At 47.4% G+C, this 21,430-nt stretch overlaps 1 protein-coding gene across 3 annotated transcripts in view; it reads left to right on the forward strand.

Annotated features, from left to right (window-relative positions):
- Positions 1-21,430, forward strand: part of DLGAP2 (DLG associated protein 2) — a 928,742-nt gene that overhangs the window by 855,455 nt on the left and 51,857 nt on the right. For all 3 annotated transcript variants that reach the window (XM_037985419.2, XM_073017908.1, XM_037985420.2), the window contains one exon: positions 2,538-2,757. In XM_037985419.2, coding sequence (XP_037841347.2) covers positions 2,538-2,757 — 220 coding nt within the window. The remainder of the gene's footprint in view (positions 1-2,537; positions 2,758-21,430) is intronic.

A 21,430-nucleotide genomic window follows, 5' to 3' on the forward strand; every position in this document is an offset into this window, starting at 1 on the left:
TACTTTTGATGAACCCAAGATGGTATCTACAAAAATAAGTCAGTAAAAATAACATTTTCTCACATCTTTTTCTATCTGAAAGGATTGACATTGGAAACAATGGTTAAGCAGACAAGTTGGGTGCTTGGGGGTTTATTTAACGACTTGGAAATTTAGAGTTCTAAGTCATTCCTACGCAGAGTTCTGTGGCATTGCTAGAAATTGGACTCAGTTCTGAATTCTCAGAAAAAATAGTGTTATTTAAAATAATCCTGGAACGCTAGTAGTAGCTGAGACTGTCACACCCAGAAACAAACTTCCACTAATTGATTGTCCAGCCCTAGGCCATGAGACCCAACCATTCTGGAAGGAGGGGGGACAGTTCCCGTGACCGAGGGTGGGACATCTGGAATTTCTAACACTTCGGGGCTCTAGGGAGATGTGAATTTGGTGACAAACCAAAGTTTGTTAAAAATTTGCCCTTCATCTTTAACACTCAATTTTTTCTCAAGCACAAAAAGGAATTAAAACTCTAACTGAAGTCTTGTGAGAGGCGCTTATGTCCATGCCGTTTCCTCATTGGAACCACAGTAGCTGGACTCTGCTTGGGTTTCCTGCAGCTTGTGTTCCGAGAGTCTCGGCCGGAGGTCCCGGTGTCCCGAGTGTCTCGGCGGGAGGTCTGGGTGTCCTGAGTGTCTCGGCGGGAGGTCTGGGTGTCCTGAGTGTCTGGGCGGGAGGTCTGGGTGTCCTGAGTCTCGGCAGAAGGTCTGGGTGAACGGATCATTTTAATTCCCTGCTGGACCAACTTGAGATGCTCCTCAACCACTTTTTATTTGTTTTGGGGAGGAGGAGTCACCTTCATGTCTAGAACCTCATTGAAAGGCTTTGTAGCTGGAAGCACAGCCAAGGGTCCTTGCTGAGATGCCGGCTTCTGTTTGTGAAATGCACGCACCAGGTTAACGGTGTCTCTTCTTTAGGAGCGAGGGCAGCTGGGCCCAGGGCCGGGCTTGCAGAAGGGTGTCCACTGAGGCGTACCAGGGCCTCACATAGATTCGGACCTTCTCACACTGTCTACTATAGATCTTTGACAGGAGTGACACAGTCTAAGACTTTTCCATACAGTTCTACGTCAGTGAAAACTTAGATTGGAAGAAATTTATGGTCCAGAAAAACGTCCCGTTTCCAAGCCAGTGTGCGTGTTTCTGAGCACTCTGCTGGGTTCCTGAGGCCGTCCTGCCGGCTGTGTCCTGGTTGTGCCTGCCTGGGTTTGTCTGTCTCTGTCCAGCATCAGGAATCCTCAGACCTTTCTGGAAAAGGCCGCCCCGCCGGGGTTGTGCCAGCTCTTTCTGCAGCCTGGCGTGAGCCTGTCGTCCCTGCAGGGCGGCCTCAGGCTTCGCTGCCCTTCGCTCACCCTCTGCCTGTCCAGGGTCAGTGCTGACTTAGGCTCACGAGGAAAGAGGCCGTCCTTCCAGCACGTAGGTCACCTCGGGGTGAAACCAGAGAAGTCCACGGGTCTGAACTTGGAGACGGCAGCGAGCGTCGTGTTGTGTCAACAACACAACTACTAGAGGGAGAACCTGATTCTTTGACTTTGCCTTTTACTCAGCTGACAACTAGAGGAAAAGAACAAATCTGGTGTTTAAAACAGTATGTTTTTAAAATGTATCTGCCAACATAATCCATGGAGTTCAGACAGTTGTTGGTGCTTTGAGCCCTCACACATCCCCAGGAGAAACAAGAAGAGAAATAATCTGAATGGGAGGGGGTGAGGGGAGAAAGAGAAAGAGAGGAGGGAGGGAGGGAGGGAGGGAGGAAGGAAGGAAGGAAGGAAGGAAGGAAGGAAGGAAGGAAGGAAGGAAGGAAAAAAGAAGTGAGTATACTAATATCCTAAGCTAAGGAAGAATAAAAAAGCCTGGAATTTAGGTAAAGTAGCACGTTTCATGTGGACGAAAACACCAGTACAGCCATTTCTTTCTCATCTGGACTCAGATTGTTGCCATAATGGTGAGAAGGAGATGAGTTTAGAAGCCAAATTTGTGATGAGTTGCCATGGAAATGGGTAGAAGCAGACTCCATATTCTGAAAAAGAACTGAGTAGCGTACGCACTGAATGGGCTTTTCCTTTACACGGCCTCAGTGCCCGGAGCCATCACACCATTAGTAGCTTGGAAAGGTGGGGCAGTCATGCAGGAAAGGGAAGGAAGAAATGCATTCTAAACAGTTACTTTGTACCAGGTACTTTGCTAATCTTTTAAAAGTCCTCTCTCTCTCTCTTAAACTTTGTAAAAACTGTCAACCTTACCTTGAAGGTTCGCCTTGTGGTCCCCCAGAATTTCATCAACATTTGGAACTGGCTGTTTGCCTAAGTGTTTTGTAAGAGATAACCCAATGATCTCTTCCCCAAGCTCAGCCGTTGTCCGTGCTGACTTCAGGTTAACTGGGCTGAAATACGAGGCAGTGAAAGGAAGCCCGGGAATGAGTGCTGTCTCCTGGCTCTTCTGTAATGTGACAGTGACCCTGCAGGGCTGGGGCATCACATGTGCTGTTGATGATTGCAGGTGAGCGAGGCGGACATCAATGGGCAGTTCGAGTCCGTGTGCGAGTCCGTCTTCAGTGAAGTTGAATCTCAGGCCATGGATGCCCTCGACCTCCCGGGATGTTTCCGAACAAGGAGTCACAGCTACCTTCGAGCCATTCAAGCCGGCTACTCCCAAGATGACGAATGTATTCCCATGATGACACCCTCTGACATCACCTCCACCATTAGGTCAACAGCAGGTAAGGGAATGCCGTTTTCAGCCTTTCAGCGGGGCCTCTAGGGGCTTGCCTGTCTTCCTCCTAGAAGGAGCCAGGAGCATGCGGCACCACAGGCACAATGTACTCTCCTGACGTTTAGTAACATTTCCTAATTGCGTTCGTTACACCGTCACATTCGCAAGGGTGTTTTGTCTCTTGTAGATAACCTTTCTTTTTCTTACAACGAAGTCTACTAATTATCAAGTTTCCTTAAAATAATCGAGTGTAACTAGTATAAAGTTTCAGAGAGGAGGGAAAAAATGGAAGTGCTAACATTTGGAAGGTGATTAAGTGTTAAATATCAAAGTGTAATGGATTGCAGTGAGACTTCGGCTGGTGAGTGGTGACGCCCAGGCTCCCCCGTAGCGACATACAGTCGGTCTCTTGCTCAGTAAACAGATCTGTAAACACAATCACCACTGCTAAGCGGGTACATCATTAATGCAGCTGCACTAATCATCTTAGAGCTCTGAAGACTCAGTCCCTCTATTTCCTTTAGTTCTCATGGAAAACCATACCCACTCCTTCGAAAATTTACCACCCAACCTAAATATTACTGCCTAGTGTTTTACTGCCTAATATGTTATTATTTCTATAACACGATGAATATACATGGCCTGGAGAAACCCATAAAACGCAGCAAGCAATAAAAGCTCGAGGCGCTGCACATAGAGGCTAAGAGAGGAGCTATAAAATAACGTAGTGTTGGGGCGTGAGGTGTTCTGAATACCAGAGGGTTTGGAATGCTGCAGCTGTGTCTTAGGAATTTACAGGACAGCTCCGAGGGGAAATAGAACAGAGCTCTGTTCATGATAAATCGTGTTAGGAACAGCAGACACATGACAGGAGAGAAGCAAAGAGAAGTTCAGCAGGAGTGAGTGTGTCATCACACCCGTGAAAAGGTCTTGGTTTGTTTCAGTGCTAAAGGGAACAAGAATTCCAGGAGATTGCACTTTGCAGAACCGCACATTGCAGTCGGCACTATCATCGCACTTTGTGAAGAAAGTATTTCATAGTGGAGTCTGTGGATGGAAGGGAAGGAACTGTGTTCCAACTGTCTTCCATCATGTCCTCACTGTAAGACCTGAGGCTTGTTAACTTTTCTGACTCTTGGTTTCTGTGGTATTCAGAACGAAGCTGTAGCCATGGGTAATTTATTTGCATAAGTCTAAAGATTATTTTTCAAAGAAAGCTGTGGATCCTCAGTGTGCTTTTTATGTGGTAGAGGTTTCTTCAATGCTGGTGCCACTGAGCTGGGGCTTTGGGAGAAAGGCAACAGATCCTGGCTCTCTGGCTCCCAGCAGGGCTTTCTGTGCGAGGGAGAGCGGTGCCCAGGATCCGCCGAGGGATATCCACAGGCTGACAACACGTGCCCCAGGTACCGCCACCGGGTAGCTGTGGGCGCCCAGCGTAGTCTCCTGTTTTCCTCTGGTTTGGCCTGTTCTGCTCACTCCTGCCCCTCAGTGAAATCCTGGGCCAGTTCTCATGCTCTGCCCTGATGTAAACATTGAACAAATTAGAAGTAGGGAAGTCATGAGATTTACAATGATTGCATTGAAAAACAGCACTCTAAGACATCATTACTCATACATTCAGCAGTATTCATTTACTGTCTCTTAGGAGCAAGTAAACAGTTAAGCACTTTCATAGTCTTCAGAAATGCTTTGAAACAACCATTACCGCATAGAAAAGGACTTTATTGTTTTTAGGGCTGTCATTATAGAGAGAATAAAAATAAAACAGATTTCACAGTGATAAGAACCAGTTCTGAGCTCAGACTAAAATTTTAATTTATATATATACAATTTTTACCGTGTGTATTTTGTATTCCAAAAATGCACCTACCAAAGAAATTACAAAAAAAAAAAAAAAGATTCCATTCAGAGTTTCTACTGTATCTTGGCCTAGTTTTGAGTCAGAATTTCCTCTAGGTGATGCAGGGGACTGTCCGAGTTATGTGACATCTGAGAATCAAATGAGGAAAGAAATGAAAAGCACTAAGGGAAATACTTAGCACTGAAAAGATTACAAGTTACCTTTGTGAAGAAATGTAAGTACAGACTAATCATTAACCTTTCCTGTTTCCCGTTTTACTCTAAGTATTGTATATTAAATATTTAAATCTTTATTTACTAAATAAAATTTAGATGACATGCAGTATAGTCTATTTAGCAAGATTATGAAAAAGTACCAAAGAAATGAAAAATCCCCATCTGGGAAAACAAAATTATGGAGGAAAACTATCAAAATGTACAGGATGTCAGTGCCTCGATCATTGTGACAGCTGAACTTCAAATTTGATCCAAAGCTTCCTGTCCGTGAGTCAAGTGGATTTCAAAAATTTTCTACTTAAATACTTCTGACTTTTGTATTTAAATACTTGGGAATTGATATACTAACACTACATTCAGTAGCTATCGTTTATCGATCCATGTATGTGTGTGTGTGTGTGTGTGTGTGCACGTGTGTGTGTATGGGGAGGGAGATTATTTTGACAGATTGATTTTCTTTTATGATTTTCTTTCTAAAACTAGCTCATGAAAATAATTCCAAAGAGCTATTTTTGGAAACATTCCAAAGCGAGTACTTTGAAGAACAAGATTTGTTTAAACACATTACTTTATGCAGGCTCGAAAGGTAAAAGTTGGTGTTATTATTAGATTGTTTCACCTTGTAGAAATACAAATGTATAATATTCATATAATAAATATTGAATATATACATCAAAGATGTATTGAGAATTTAAAAATATATCTTAGACCATCGTTGTAAACATGGACGGGTTGAGGTTCCCAGAGGACATTTGTTGGTTTGGGGACACCCCAGTTCACCTGCTTTTTCCCTCAACCTTTAAAGGCAGCTGGTGATTCAGCTGAGATAGACCCTTTTAATCCAATTGCCAGGGAACTCAAGAACAGAACGCACTGGGAGGCGGGTGACCTGCGCACATGCACGTTCCTTCGTGCCACTATTTCTCTCATTATGAAAACCTCTGCATATTGATTAGTGTCCTCGCCTTCAGTGAAGTGGATTTGAAAACATCTAACTTTCATTTCACACATGGTTTCTTTCTCATCTGGGAAATGATTTATCGGATTGCTTTACTTGTCCAAATATGCATCTCACCTGATTTTTCTAGGGAGGGAATATTATTGATATTGTGAAGCAAAATGCTGTAAAATTAGGTTATAATGATTTTTCTCTGGGTCAGAAATGTTCTCAACATATGATACAACTGATTCTAGAAGCCGTGAAAACACAGGGAAAATCTGTAGAAAGCACAGCAGAGGAAACAGCCCCAGACTTACTTTATTATTTATATTTCTATAGCAACTTGTCTCTCAAGGGTACATAGTAATTTCATTTCCAAGATAGATACTTGCCAACATAGAGGAGAAAAATTATCTCTATATTTCAGTACCTTGAATGTAAGAGGCAGAATAACTATTTTTCAATGCTATGATTTTTGTTGCTGTTTTAAAATTTTACTTCTTTGCTGACCTTCCTCAGTTTGAATAACTATGATTTATTTATGTATTTGATTCTCCCATTTTTAATCTTCTACAATAAAAGACAGTGTTTTACTTAATTTTATCTTGTCACAAAGAGTGGATTTTCAGGCGTGTGAGCCTGGGGAAATTTTCATCATGGACTAAACGTGTTGCCTCAACCTTCTTCTGGTAGCAGGGCCTGGTACCGTCAAGTTACTGTATAACTGATATGCAAGTTTGCCTGACAAGATGGTGAACATATTTTAAAACTTGAATTTGAAAAAGTAGAGAATTTAAAAGAAAAGAAACTGAAAATGGATGTCAGCTGGGCTGTTCATAAAATGTTTTGCCAATAGAGTAAAGGTGATTTGAAATCATAAAATACCACAGGGCATACTCAGGTGTGTTGGACCACACGGTCACCCCTTGGTAAACCCGGCTGATGGCTGCCGAGTACGCAGCACGCCAGGTCAGAGGAAAGAGGTGCACCCCAGAGGAGAAGGATCTGTCTGGCCTCTGGCTGGCTCCGTGGGCAGGATGTCTCTGCAGACGTGCTTGCTTGGGGACCAGGTGTATGGTGTGCAGCCTTTCCAGGCCCACGTACCTCTGACCAGGCCCTTCACCCTCCTCTCGTCCCTCCCCATAGGGCTGGCAAGGAGGCCCTGCAGCCAGCTTCCCTGCGGAGTTAAAATAAGATGCGCTATATGGGGAAAGGCTTTGGGAAGGACATTTAGCTCTTTACTGGAAAAATGAGCAGCTGGAGGTTCTGTGAGCCACAAAATTTGAAAACCAGAAGATTCCCCAAACACGTCTTCTCCTTGGATCTGTCATTCAGACACGAGGGCTGTACAAATAGGCTCAGAAACTGTTGCTCGGGGCTCTCAGACCCACAGCCTCAGGTCATAGCTTTCCACAAGTCAACAGATACGCACTGCCAGGACCAGCCTGCACACCCCACAGAGGCGACGAAAAGCCACATTTCAGTCAACACACGAACAGAGTCATTTGTTCATGAATGAATAAAGTCACACATGATCACTTTCTGTTTTAGAAATGCAAAAAATGAACTAGAATAAAGAACAGTCATCTTACACGCCAACTGAAGATTCTAAAGGAAAGATCAAATTACATGTATGTCGTAAGCATTTATTAAGCGTTTGCTGTATGCCGGCCGCGGCACCAGGTGCTCTGAATCCAGAAGCACTAACGTCCTGGGCGTTGGCCCCAGAGGCCTGAAGTCTGGAAACAATTTCAGTTGAAGAGCTCGTCGGCCATGGCACACCTGCTGGGTGCTGTGAGCTGTGTGTGGACAGCTCTGGAAACCCAGGGCAAAGCCAGCACCTCGGCAGCCTCAGGGATGCCTCTTCCACCTGCAGGAAGACTTGGGCTGAGGCTTCGGGACTGGGCAGGAGAAACCTGGGTAGAGGGAGGTGCCAGCCTGAAGTAATGACAAACCTCCCAAAAACCGCAGGGCGCGCAGCCCAGAGGGAGAGGCGGGAAGGCAGGACGGACGGGGGACACGAGCTCACGGGGACGTCCATGCTGCGCCTGTGGTGCTTGCACTTGCAGAATTCAGAAGTCACTGCAGGACTCGAAGCAGGAGACGGGGCTGAAATTCGGAGGTCACTGGGGGACTCGAAGCAGGAGATGGGGCTGAAATTTGGAGAACACTGGGGGACTCGAAGCAGGAGACGGGACTGTGACTGGGTTGTGTTCCCCAGACCTGGTGCTGAACCCTAATCCCAGGACCTGAGAATGTGACTGAGTTTCAGACAGACCCTTCGAAGAGGTAACCAGGTAGAATGAGGTCACGGGGGGCCCAAACCCAATCTGTCCAGTGTCCTTATAAGAAGAGGACGTGAAGACACAGACACGCACGGAGGGACCAGCCTGTGAGGACACGGGGAGAAGACAGCATCTGCACACCCAGGAGAGGCCTCAGGAGGCCCCAGTTTTGCCGGCACCTTGGTCTGGGACTCACAGCCTCCACGACGTGAGAGAATCAACGTTGCTCCGTTACCGCAGCACAGCAGGACAAACACGGGGGCGGAGTCAAGTTATAATGAAGACCCGTGGCCCTGCCATACTGCAGAGGAGCATGAAGACAGCTCCTCAAATAGCACAGGTGAGAAGGGACGAGGCTGGGCTGTGCCAGGCACAGGTGCAGGAATGGCTTTGGGGCACCCAGCTGAGCTCTGGGGAGCTGTGAAGAGGCTTCTAAGAGGCCTCCTGCCTGGGCTGTGGATGAGGCCCAGAAAGCCAGCGTGCAGGCAGGGAGTCTCCAGGACCTCATCCAGGAAGCGCAGTATCCTGGGAGTCCAGGAGGAGAGTCTGTAATGATGGTTCCGTTCAGGGACAGACGCAGAGAAGGCGGCGGACACATGCAGATCCCAGCATGAAAACACATGAACAGTAAACACATGAACAGAGTCATTTGTTCACGAATGAAAAAAGTCACACATGATCACTTTCTGTTTTAGGAATGTAAAAAATGTACTAGAATAAAGAACAGTCATCTTACACGCAACTGAAGATTCTAAAAAAAGATCCAATTACATAACGGGGCTGTGCCATTTCCTCCTCGGGCTGCAGTAACAGGATGAGGTGACGCTGTTGGAGCCCAGAGAGCTGGGTCATGGAGTGCGGGTAGAAGAAGGGATGACCACTGCGACCGGGGAGCCGGGATGGAGTGGGATGAAGTGCCCGACAGCCCTCTCCAGCTGCTGCCTCTCAGCCACCGAAGCCAACGGGGCCCAACCCCCACGTGCTGAGCTGAGGGTCCCAGGACTGGCCAACCCAACTTCAGGAAGAGGCGTGGAGGTCGAGGCTGGAGGTGCGGTCTGGAACCATGGAGCCGCCCCTGAACGGAGGGTGTAGCAAGAGAAGAGGCCTGAGACCAGAGCCCGCAGCGTCCAGCATTGTGGGAAGAAGGGGCCTCCGGAAGGAGAGTGGAAAGGTGGGAGCCAGGAAGGATGGGGAGGGACCACGGGAGGGAGTTCAACGCTGCCCCAGCTCACCGCAGTGGGGACAGAGGCTGCCCCTGCGTCTTGGCACTGTGGGCAGTCCTGGGAAGCCGCTGCGAGGCCTGAATTGGGCAGCCCCTCTGTGGAGCAGAGGGGGTCCTGTGCCACCCCCCTCCCAGGGTAAGCCCAGGCTCCTGGTGTCCATGAGCCCCGCATAAATTCACAGCAGAGACCCCTGTGGGTCCCCCCAGAGATGGGGCTGGACTGAGGAACCCCTAAAAAGCAGGTGTGTTGGTCTCATATTTGTGGCTATAAAGATGGTCACAAGCCCCGTGGTCTACAGCAGTGCAGATGTACCATCTCACAGCTGCAGACGTCAGAAGTCTAAAGTGGGTTCTGTGGGGCTAGTATCAAACATCGGGTCCTTCTGGAGGCTCCCAGGAGTTCTCTCCTTGCCTCCTCAAGCTTCTGGAGTTCTCTGCCATCCTTGGCTCCGGGCCACATGGCTCCCGCCTGGGCCTCCATCATCCAAGCCTCCTCCTCTGACTCCAACCCCCTCCCTTCCTCATGTAAGGACCCTGGAGATCACACTGGACCCACTTGGATGATCCAGGATCGTCTCCCCATCTCAAAATCCTGAATTTACTCACATCTGCAAAGTCCTTTGGCCACATAAAGTACCACGGTCACAGGCCCTGGGGACTGGGATGCAGACATTTTTGGAGGAGTGTTATTCTATTTACCATAGCAGGTTTCGGTAAATACTGGTGGAGTATTTACCATTCAAGAATGGTGGACTCATTCTTGAATGAATGAGTCAAGAATGAATGAGGTCTTCTCTGGAACCGAGCCAAGTGTAAATGGTGACATCCTCCAGACACTGACCCATGGGGAACCCATTTCTCTTCCAGGAGCATTACACAAATCCTTGTCATAAGTCCAGGTTGATCCTGATGAAGAGGAGCCAGATCTGGCTGCGGCTGACGGATGCTGTGTGCAGGCTCAGAGTCCACCCTGGGAAGCCCGGGCGTGCTGCCCCGTGGGTTCTCGGCGTCAGACCTGCTGCTGACATCACGTCTCCAACCCCGTAGCGCAGCATAGGCCAAATTCCAGAAACCGGGCAATGGCAATATCGTGCAGGAGTTGGTCTGAAATGTCCCAGGGAATGTGAACGTCTTCCCAGCTGCTCAGGATGTGCCTCTGGTTGTCATGGTCCCCATTAGAACGTCTCAGAAACCGCCAACCACGATGCTTCCATGAAGCCCAAGAATCCTTCAGCAAAAGCTCCACGTTGCAAACTAAAGCCCAGGGTGTGCATCGTGAAGATCCCATCCCTGTGTCTGAGGTTCAGAGGCATGTACCTGGGACTTGGGCATGAGACCCCGTGACGGGCCTGAGCACGGCACCAAGATCATCAAACGCTAAACGCAGGCACAGGTGGAAGTCTCACATGGCCGCCCCTGTGCATCTAGACGTGTGTTTTACAGGAAATGACAACATGCAGCCCAGATACCTAAAAGATGAAAACTAATCTTTGTGATTTTCATTGTCTTTGATTTCTTTGAACTACAGCCAAAGCTTTATGTACTTTATCTGTTGTGTGCTAAGCACACAGGAAGAGTGGATGAAAGCCGGTCGGCCCTGGGGACTGACGGGAGAAGCCGTGGCAGAGCACAGTCTCCGCATAGAGGAGGTAGACCCAACCTCTCCTGGCTGTGGGGAAGGAGAAGCCCTGGGGGCCACAGGTAGGGATCAGGTGTCGGACTTAGGACAGGAGCCCCTGGTCTGTGCTGTAGAGAAGGAGTGGAGCCAGCTCCCAGTAAGGGTTTCCAAAGGTAAAATACTTGACACCTCTCTCTGGAACAGACACGGCAGACGAATCACACGCCTCCCGGTTTGCAGAAGGTGAGTGTGATGCAGAACAGTCGTGCATCTGTGTCAGGAACTGCATGTGTAAGCCGGAATTACTCGGGTGAGAACAAATGTGTTCATAAAGATTTTCCCCAAGTGTGTAGCCCGCTCTTCCCTTCAAAGCCGCCGTTTTCAAGTAATTTGTGTCCTTCTCTGATACAATCCTCCTGTCTACGTACTTAGACTGGAATTACAACGTGAATGCTGGGATGATCTCCCAGGTAATGAGATTTCAAGATGAGGCTGTCATTGAACAAGCGAACTTGTCTAGACCAATTAGTCGTAATAGGAATGAAACTAGAGCCATGGGTTCCTGACTCATAGTCCAGGACTCTTGCAGTTGACAGTGATCTGCATCTATCCCGGGGCTGCGTCTCCTCCCTAAAGTAGGGGTACAGTTGGAAGGACATGTGTGTGGGGATGGAGTCAGAAGTCCAGTGAGGACTTCCGTATCATTGTCCTAAGAGTAACAGTTACTGTAAGAAAGGATTTCTCATTGGTCATTTAATATCACCCAGAAAAGTAATGGCTGAAATAAATAATTGATGTTTCCATAAGTCAGTAGGTGAATGAATGAGTCATTTCAGGTTTTTCCGATATTGTGGAGATGGAAGTACTGTTGGATCTGCCTCCTACACCCCTCAAACCCACCGGCCCTCACCTATGTCACCCCTCAGGGCTGAAACCATTGTCAGTGCTCACCTGGGTGCCTGCTCAGCCTCCAAGAGGCCTGGCGGGACTTCCCACCCACTCTCCATCCTGCCTCCAGGACATTCTTGCTAAAAACGCAGCCTGACCCTAACCCCGCCCAACCAAGAGCCCTGTCTTGGCTCCGTGCAAGAGCCGGAGGAGTGAAGGCTGTGGGGTCGCAAACCCCAGTGACCCGGCCCCGCCAGGCGGCCCGGCTGCCCTCTCACTCCCACCCCCTCCCGGCCACCCTTCCAGAAATTCTCGCACCTCCACGCCTCTACGGCTGCTGCTCATCGGTCCAGAATTTCTTCCTTGAGTTTCTGCCTGAGTCCTAGCTGTGCTTTAAGCCCCAGCTCAGAAATCGTTTCTTCAAGGAAGCGGCACGACGCGCTTCTGATCTGATCTGTGTCTGCACGAAGCACGAACTCTTCTCCTTCCCATTGTAGAGAATTCTGTTTATCATTTGCTTGTCGTTACATTGTCTCATCAACATATTGAAAATGTATTGACACCGTGGCTTTTATTCTAACAGGATGTTCGTTTAAAAAGCATTAGATTAAAAACAAATTATTTAGATTCATAAAATTAAAAACATTCTGAAAACGTTGAGGAAAAAAATACTTTTGCTCTCCTAGGGTAAAAAACTAGAGTGATGCTTTTAAATGAAATTACTTGCTGGGCGCAGTGGCTCACGCCTGTAGTGCCAGCACTTTGGAAGGGTCACTTGAGGCCAGGCATTCCAGGTTAGAGAAAGCCCTGGTTGCACCGCCGCACTCTAGCCTGGGTGACAGAGCAAGACCGTGCCTCGAATGAATGAATGAATGAATGAATGAATGAATGAAATAAAATCATCCAACATTAGTACAGACCATCCCTGACTTAACGATGGTTAGACTTACAATTTTTCAGCCATATAATAGCATGAAAACCACCCACATTCTGTAGAGTGCCCACACAACCGTTCTGTTTTTCACTTTCAGTACACTATTCCGTGAATTTGAGGAGATAGTCAACACATGATAAAATAGGCATTAATCAAGACGATGTTGACCAACTGCAGGCCAGTGTCAGTGTTCTGAGCTCATTTAGGGTAGGCTGGCCTAAGTTATGATGTTCAGTGGGTTAAATGTATTGAATGTATTTCCCACTTACAATGTTTTTAGCATATGATGGGTTTGTGGGCACATAATCCCATTGCAAGTTGAGGAGCATCTGTGTATGCATTTCTTCCCTGTAATGATGCAAAATATGCATTATATGGAGTAATATTTGAAATTCTTAAAATGTGATCATGAAGTCGTATATATACATTTTGGGTTTATTGATTACCCAGACAATAATCTTACAGATACTATATATTACAGTAAAAAGTTGTCATTTATTTGTTACTTTTTTTTTTTTTTTTTTTTTTTTTTAATTGAGACAGAGTCTCACTCTGTCGCCCAGGCTGGAGTGAGTGGCGCAATCTCGGCTCACTGCAAGCTCCTCCTCCCAGGTTCCCGCCATTCTCCTGCCTCAGCCTCCCAAGTAGCTGGGACTACAGGCGCCGCCACCACGCCCGGCTAATATTTTTTTGTATTTTTAGTAGAGATGGGGTTTCACTGTGTTAGCCAGGATGGTCTCCATCTCCTGACCTCGTGATCCTCCCGCCTCAGCCTCCCAAAGTGCTAGGATTACAGGCGTGAGCCACCCCGCCCGGCCTATTTGTTACTTTTATAACTTGAAATGTTCTTCCTTTGCTTCATGGGTTCCAAGAGTCATTGAGATGATTTAATAGGACATTTTTGGACTTAAACAAAATTGCTTCCTGATAGGTATTCCTAGATCCCAGAGAATTCACCTTAAAAAGGTCTTTTTCCTTCGAAGCATCACACGGAAATGAAAGGGAAGTAGACATCTTTCTCCCGACACGCCGTGTCCCGGCCTTGTCTTTCCCGTTCCGTTTGCAGATGGTTAGGTGATGTCTGCCATTGGTGGTGGGGGCCTGAGGCGATGCTGTTCGGAACAATGCCGGACAGTTCTCTGCATGGGATAAAAAGTGCGTCTTTGTCTTCACTAGCTTTCACTAACTTGAATTTACAATTTACTTCTGTTATGAATGCAGAGAGCAGAACACATTCCTATGAGATTCATACTCATAGCAGCATCAAGATAGTTCATCATCCCTGAAGGGTTCTTGCAACGGTCTGGAAACGCCACCCTCCCCATACCTGAGGCTGCAGGAGCTGCCAGTCCCCTGCCAGGTCTCTGTCTCATTCCACGCCGGCTGCTGTAAGGAAGCGTCATAGCCTGGCTTATGAACCCCCCAGATTTATCTCTCACGGATATGGAGGCTGGAAGTCTGGGGTCAGGGTGTCCGGCATGGGCAGCCTCTTTGTTCATAGGAGCAGATTTCCCTGCATCCTCACATGGTGGAAGAAGCGTGAGGAAGCTCCCTGGGATCCCTTTATAAAGGCACAAATCCCTCATCCTGCCCCCAGACATTCCACAAACCCACAGTCACAGACATCAGTCGACTTTTATACATTTCATGTCACTGCCACGCCCAGGGCCCCTGTGGCGATAAGTCAGATGAGTTTAACCTGTGCCACGTACCGTGCCAGACCAGGCTCGATAAATATGGGTTGAACATATGAATGAGTGATTTGAAGATTTACAGTTGATAAGATCTTTAATTCCCTTTGTATTGAGAGTTTGTCCTAACTTAGAGGACTTCGATGTTTAAATTTTAAACTCCACTGTGCTCGGCTGTTAGCCTTGGCATCGACTGGAGCCTTTTTCTGTAGAATTCCTTTCTGAGGACAATACTTACTGAGGGGCACCCATGCATCCTTATCAGATGTTCTATGTGGACATGATTCAATTATCTATAACCGACATGTGCAAGAAATAACGTTTTTTTTCTATCAACTTAATTTCCATTCTGAGTTCCCACACCTCCTGCCTAGTGTCCTGTGAAATTCAGCCTGTCATTTCAGGTTAAACCCAGGGCAATACCAAGGCCAGGACTCCCAGGAGGTTTGGAGGCATCTGGGAAGCCTCCTGGTCATAGGCCATTAGTCCCCTCTGGCTGTCCTGAGATCCCAGGTCCCTCTCTGCATGCAGGATTCCATCAAGTCTGCAGGTCTTCCCTGGGGCATGATCAGCACAGGGGCCGTGTTCTGCAGCTGCTCAGAGACCCGCAGCTCCCCTTCTGTGGTTGTCATCATTTCCGGCTTCCAGCCTCTTCCCTCCTCTCCCTGAGCCCCTGGTCCCCTCGGTCACGTCTCTACTGAGTACAGGCTTTTGTGAAAGTCAAGGTGATCTTTGCCAGTGAGAGGATATCCTGGGGTTGGCTTCCTCCCATAGAAATCTCTGAAAGGAAGAACCGCTGATCTCACTTGAAATGGGAAGAACTGTGGGGAAAAACATACAAATCCCATCACAGAGGTTTATTCTGCGACGTGAGTGGAGTGCAGGCGTTTCCCGGAACGGCAGCCAGCACGCGGTCATCCCTGGATGGCGTCTGAACACACGCCTGGGGAGAGGTGCGGAGGGGTCCGAAAAATCATTGCCTGTGACCCTTCAAAATTTAATTTTATTCTCCAGAAAAGTAAAAATTATTCAGGTAGATACATTGAATTTGAATAATTGCCTTTACCTAAAACTTAAGATGTCCAAAAGCCAACACTATATATCAAAAATATTTTTAAACTGAAGGAAAAACCCAACCACTGAATTCTTTTTGCTTTTCAAAGCTACCAGAACTACTCAATACCCAGTGTCTAGTTATTGCTAGCTGTTTATATTTTCAGCAGTGGTGTTAGGCTAAACAGAATTTGTTTCGGCCATTTTAATGTTCCTAAAATTAAAGCAAGAGATTAAATGAAAATGATTACTCTGAATTAATCTCTGAACCCTTTTTCTTTTTTTTTTTTTTTTTTTTTTGAGACGGAGTCTTGCTCTGTCGCCCGGACTGGAGTGCAGTGGCCGGATCTCAGCTCACTGCAAGCTCCGCCTCCCGGGTTCCCGCCATTCTCCTGCCTCAGCCTCCCGAGTAGCTGGGACTACAGGCGCCCACCACCGCGCCCGGCTATTTTTTTTTTGTATTTTTAGTAGAGACGGGGTTTCACCGTGTTGGCCAGGATGGTCTGGATCTCCTGACCTCGTGATCCGCCCGTCTCGGCCTCCCAAAGTGCTGGGATTACAGGCTTGAGCCACCGCGCCCGGCCTGAACCCTTTTTCAAACACCAAATATGTAGAGTGCTAGAAACTTAACTGGCAAGTTTGGTCTGTGGTTTTAGGTACTTGGGTGGTGAGATTTGTATCACTACTACTGACATTTTCAAATAATATAGAAGGTGGCAATAAAATATAGTAAGGAAATAGTTATATAGGAAGGAAACATCTATGAATGTAGGAAAAATACTCCTTTTTAAAATATGTAATTACGTTGGATTTATTTCATCCTAACATAGCCATTAAGATAGAGAATCATGTTGTGCTCTTTAAACGTAAGTCATGGGAAAGCTTTGAAAATCCCAGTGGATTCATCATGGGGAATATTTGTATCTCTGTTTATTTATTTATTTATTCAGTTTTGGAAGCCAAGAAAGAAAGAGATAAAGAATGGAATGATGGATTGTATCAAATGTTACCATGAGCATAAGGAAGATAAAGAAAAAGAAAAACATTGATTAGCTAAGGCAACCGAAAGATCGTGGTCGATACAGGCAACTGCAGATTCATGGAATTTCTGGAGGAAAAGTCCCACACTTTAAATATGGCGACAGGCTACATTTCCAGTTCTTCACAGGGGCAGGATATGCTCCTAATCTCTTTCTGTAATAAAAACGAGTATTTTTAGGGCCGGGCACGGTGGCTCAAGCCTGTAATCCCAGCACTTTGGGAGGCCGAGGCGGGCGGATCACGAGGTCAGGAGATCGAGACCATCCTGGCTAACACGGTGAAACCCCGTCTCTACTAAAAATACAAAAAAAAAAAAATTAGCCAGGCGAGGTGGCAGGCGCCTGTAATCCCAGCTACTCGGGAGGCTGAGGCAGGAGAACGGCGTGAACCCGGGAGGTGGAGCTTGCAGTGAGCTGAGATCCGGCCACTGCACTCCAGCCCGGGCGACAGAGCAAGACTCCGTCTCAAAAAAAAAAAAAAAAAAACGAGTATTTCTTGTATCTGTTTATTGGTTTACAGCAGGTCATTACTTTACAACCATTTTGATCAATCACACAATCAACTGAATAAACTCACAAATATGTATTTAGTGCCTGGTGTGTATAAGATAATGGAGAGATGCTTTATAAAAGGAAAGGAAACAGAATTGAAAATAGATTTAGAAGCTCCGTATACACAAAAGGATAATCATGTTCAAAAACTTTTGTCCCTTCTTCTGATCGGTGTTGGATGACTACAAACTGTTCTATGATTCATAAAATGGTCAAAATTCCTGTCTCTTCTGAATATTGACAGCATAAGCATAGATCATGATTTAATTATAAGGCACAGGAGTGGTCTCCGACACACTTATTCTGTGGACGGAGGTTTTATCTGTGAGGGTATTCTAAAACACCTGTGTTATCTGGGAGATGGCGCTTAACAGAAATGAATTATGTGACATTTTCGGCTATTCCAGAGAAAGATACTGGGTGTTTTTCAAAAGATCCTCAGAATGTGCATCTGCATTTCTTGACCGAGAAGACGGAAGCTTGGGTGACAGTTGTCAGAGCAGAGATAGGAGGAGAGTAGAGACAGAAGCTTGGGTGACAGTTGCTGGAGCAGAGATAGGAGGAGAGTAGAGACAGAAGCTTGGGTGACAGTTGCTGGAGCAGAGATGGGAGGATGGAACAGACACTCCTGCCATTGCTGCTGCTTCCCATCTCTGCCTCCAGCATCCACCACCAAGAAAACCCCTGCTCAGCGGATTACATGGGGAATAATTTGGGGAATTGTGCTAACAGATACATGTATTCACTTTCTCAAACATACTGTCCAGTGTCCACATTCTGAAGATAAACAGGTTTACCGATTCTTCACAAACACTCAGATACCATATTTCTTCCTCCCCACCTCTGCCTCACAGCAGAAGGGCCAGGACTGAAGCAAGAGCCACACCCGTATGTGGCTGGAAATCTTGACCCACTAGATTCTGTGTGTTCTGTGTGGCCCGTCTTCACCGGGTGCCCTGAGCCCAGCCGAATGAAGCGCTGGCCCCGTCAGCAGCCACGGTCACGTCCACTTGCAAGTTCCAAATTCCGAGGTTCCTGCAGGGAGCAGGTCTCTGCTATGGCGCCAGCTCGTGGTGAGGGATCCAACTCCCCTAGTTACCTCCCCCATCACCAAGAGACTGGAAGTTCCTGGCATACAACATAGGCTGAGAACCCCAACTGAGCTACTTCTCCAAAGTGGGGGCAGCAGGCGTGGCTCCAGCACATGGCAACTGGGGTGTCCATCCCTTCTGGAAGACGCCCCACCATGGCCACCCCACTCCTGCTGGGCTCCTCTCTGGCCCCCAGCTCCAGCTGCTTAAGCCCCTAGCTCTGTTCTCTGCATTCACAGAACCACCATGGGCCGTGTAGCCGTCCCCATGTGAAATAACAGGGGAAGTGGTCTGACTTACAAGGCAACTGCCAGGCAGCAGAAAACCTGATTTTATTCTCCATCTGGGTCTGTGCTCATCAGAAGTAAATTTGAAAAGTTGAAAAAAAAAAAAAAAACCCACACAAAGTGATGGAGGGACACAGTCGTGTGTGACTACCTGAGGCAAACACCTCCTGCACCTCTGGCCAGACTTTCCCAGCGCCAGCCAGCCTTTGCATGGGGCAGCATCAGAGCCTCGTCAGACCCAGGCCAGGAAGGTAGCCTGCCCCAGGCACCCACACAGCTCGTTTCTGCAAGCCCCATTTGCCCAGTGAGTCTTTCTCTTTTTTCCTTGAGAATTAAGTTGTTTTTTTCTGGTCATACACTCCTTAACATGCAGGTGTCGAATTGAGAGATATTTGTGTTTCTTTCCTTTTTTAAGTAATTCCATAAACCTGGTGCTAAGGAAATATTACGTGAGACCCCTGGTGTGGGCAGCAAAGGAGATTGGGTTTTACGCACACCAAGGTTCTTACCTAAAGATGCTAATGACAATCCTTCTGGAGTCTGTGTGAGTCCATCACGCTCCTCATCCTGTTATGTATATTTCAGTAATTTGTTCCATTCATTGTGAGTCTCTCCCCCGGCTAGAATATAAGCTCCACGGGGTCTGTGTTTTCCTTGCTGCTGAATTCCCGTGCCTAGAACAGAGCTTGGCACATAGTAGACACAAATGTTTGTTGATTTATTTAGTGAAAACAAGGAACAAATGAATGAATAAGGAGGATTCTCTCTCTCTCTCTCTCTATGAACTGCTATGTTAGCACTCCTGCCCACTTGCAAATGACCTTCATCTTGTGAGTGGTATTTCTGAGTTTCCAGGAGGGCAGAGACAAGGTATAGAATTTTGTCAGGTCAACAACACCTGGGAAGTGGTAGGCGGTCCGTAGATTTTTGATAAAACCTTTTGTCAGGTCAGCAACACCTAGGACGTGGTAGGTGGTCCATAGATTTTTGGGGACATGTACATGGATAAATCAGTCCTTTCTGCGCACTTATGTAGAACTTCTTTTCATTCATTATGGAATTTGCATCATCTGTTTCTGTCACTCTTGAAGTCAGGGTCAGATCTTTATTTTAAAATAAAGAATAACATGCGAGACAGACAGTAATGAGACCAGCTGGCGAACCAAAATGTTATGAGCAGTTTCTGAAAAGCAAAGCAAATTGCCTCCTTCGTCTGTGTATCATCCCGTCAGCGTTCGTGTCTCAAGGCTGTGCCACAGATGATTCATTGTGCGATTGTCATGCCAACCTCTCCGGTCCATATGTCCTCTGCCTTGGGCCCACGAGAGTTGCGATTTCCTGGTGACCCAGAGGACTGTCATGAGCATGTCTCTGTTTTGTTAGAAGCTCAGGGTACCGCTGTAAATGGGGGATTTGAAACACATCTATTTCGACCATTAGAATGAAGAAGGAGTGCCCAGATCCTGCCAGTCCTGGAGACACTGGCGTCGCGTTGGTTCTTGGTGCTGGCCCTCTGGGTGGGGTAGGGAGCCAACAATACCCACCACACAGATCCTGCCAGGCCTGGAGACACTGGCATCATGTTGGTTCTTGGTGCTGGCCCTGTAGGTGGGGTAGGGAGCTGACAATCCTCACCACACAGATGCTGCCAGGCCTGGAGACACTGGCGTCGCGTTGGTTCTTGGTGCTGGCCCTCTGGGTGGGGTAGGGAGCCGACAGTCCTCACCACACAGATGCTGCCAGGCCTGGAGACACTGGCGTCGCGTTGGTTCTTGGTGCTGGCCCTCTGGGTGGGGTAGGGAGCCGACAGTCCTCACCACACAGATGCTGCCAGGCCTGGAGACACTGGCATCGTGTTCGTTCTTAGTGCTGGCCCTGCAGGTGGGGTGGGAGGACGACAATCCTCACCCCTATCACAGGGAGGCTGTGGGTGCCTGGGGTCATAGGGCTTCCTGTGGTGGGGCCAGAACCGAGCCCGGGTATCCCGTGGCCACCCACACCCCCACTCTCTGGAGGCTGCTTCCTGGCCACAGGCGTCGTTCATGCTCAGCTAGCTCAAACTGATGCTTACTCATCCACATAGGCTCTGGAGATTGACAGAGCAACTCCAATCCAAGGAGCCCTGATTTACTGGCAGGACCAATGGCAGCCCTCTGATGGGTCCACCTCTCAGAGGTGTGGGCAGAGGGCAAGTCAAGATGCGTGGGCTGTGAATTGCAGGGGCGGATTCCTGTATTTCCTTTTCCATTAGGGTCACCTTAAGATTGAGATTAGACCTCCATAGTGTGGGTTGGGGGCCTTCCAACCTTCTGATCAAGCTTCACGGGAGACGTTGACATGGTTTAGGATCTATTCATTTGACTCTGAAGTGTAAGTCAGAGGTAAGCACGGTCTTAACTCTTGCCAGTTGTCTTTGCTTTATTGTTTTATTAATTTTTTAATTGAAGGTCACTTCCTTTTCTTTAGAAAGAGAGACATTAGGCCGGGCGCGGCAGCTCACGCCTGTAATCCCAGCACTTTGGGAGGCCGAGGTGGGCGGATCACGAGATCAGGAGATCAAGACCATCCTGGCTAACACGGTGAAACCCCGTCTCTACTAAAAATACAAAAAACTAGCCGGGCGTGATGGCAGCGCCTGTGGTCCCAGCTACTCGGGAGGCTGAGGCGGGAGAATGGTGTAAACCCGGGAGGTGGAGCTTGTAGTGAGCTGAGATCCAGCCACTGCACTCCAGCCTGGGCGACAGAGCGAGACTCCATCTCAATAAATAAATAAATAAATAGATAGATAGATAGATAGATAGATAGATAGATAGATAGATAGATAAATAGAAAGACATTAGTAACTTCAGGTATATTAGCTGATGGATCAGTGTCTGTGCACTCACTATTTGCCATGTGCATGGTAAAAATAAACTCTTTCATCATTAAATGCAATACCACCTATAGAATTAGGCCTCCCTCTAAATCTTGTTGGAAAGATTTCATTCTGATACAACTTCAGCA

Source organism: Chlorocebus sabaeus, chromosome 8 (assembly GCF_047675955.1).
Source record: "Chlorocebus sabaeus isolate Y175 chromosome 8, mChlSab1.0.hap1, whole genome shotgun sequence".
Taxonomy (NCBI): Eukaryota; Metazoa; Chordata; class Mammalia; order Primates; family Cercopithecidae; genus Chlorocebus; species Chlorocebus sabaeus.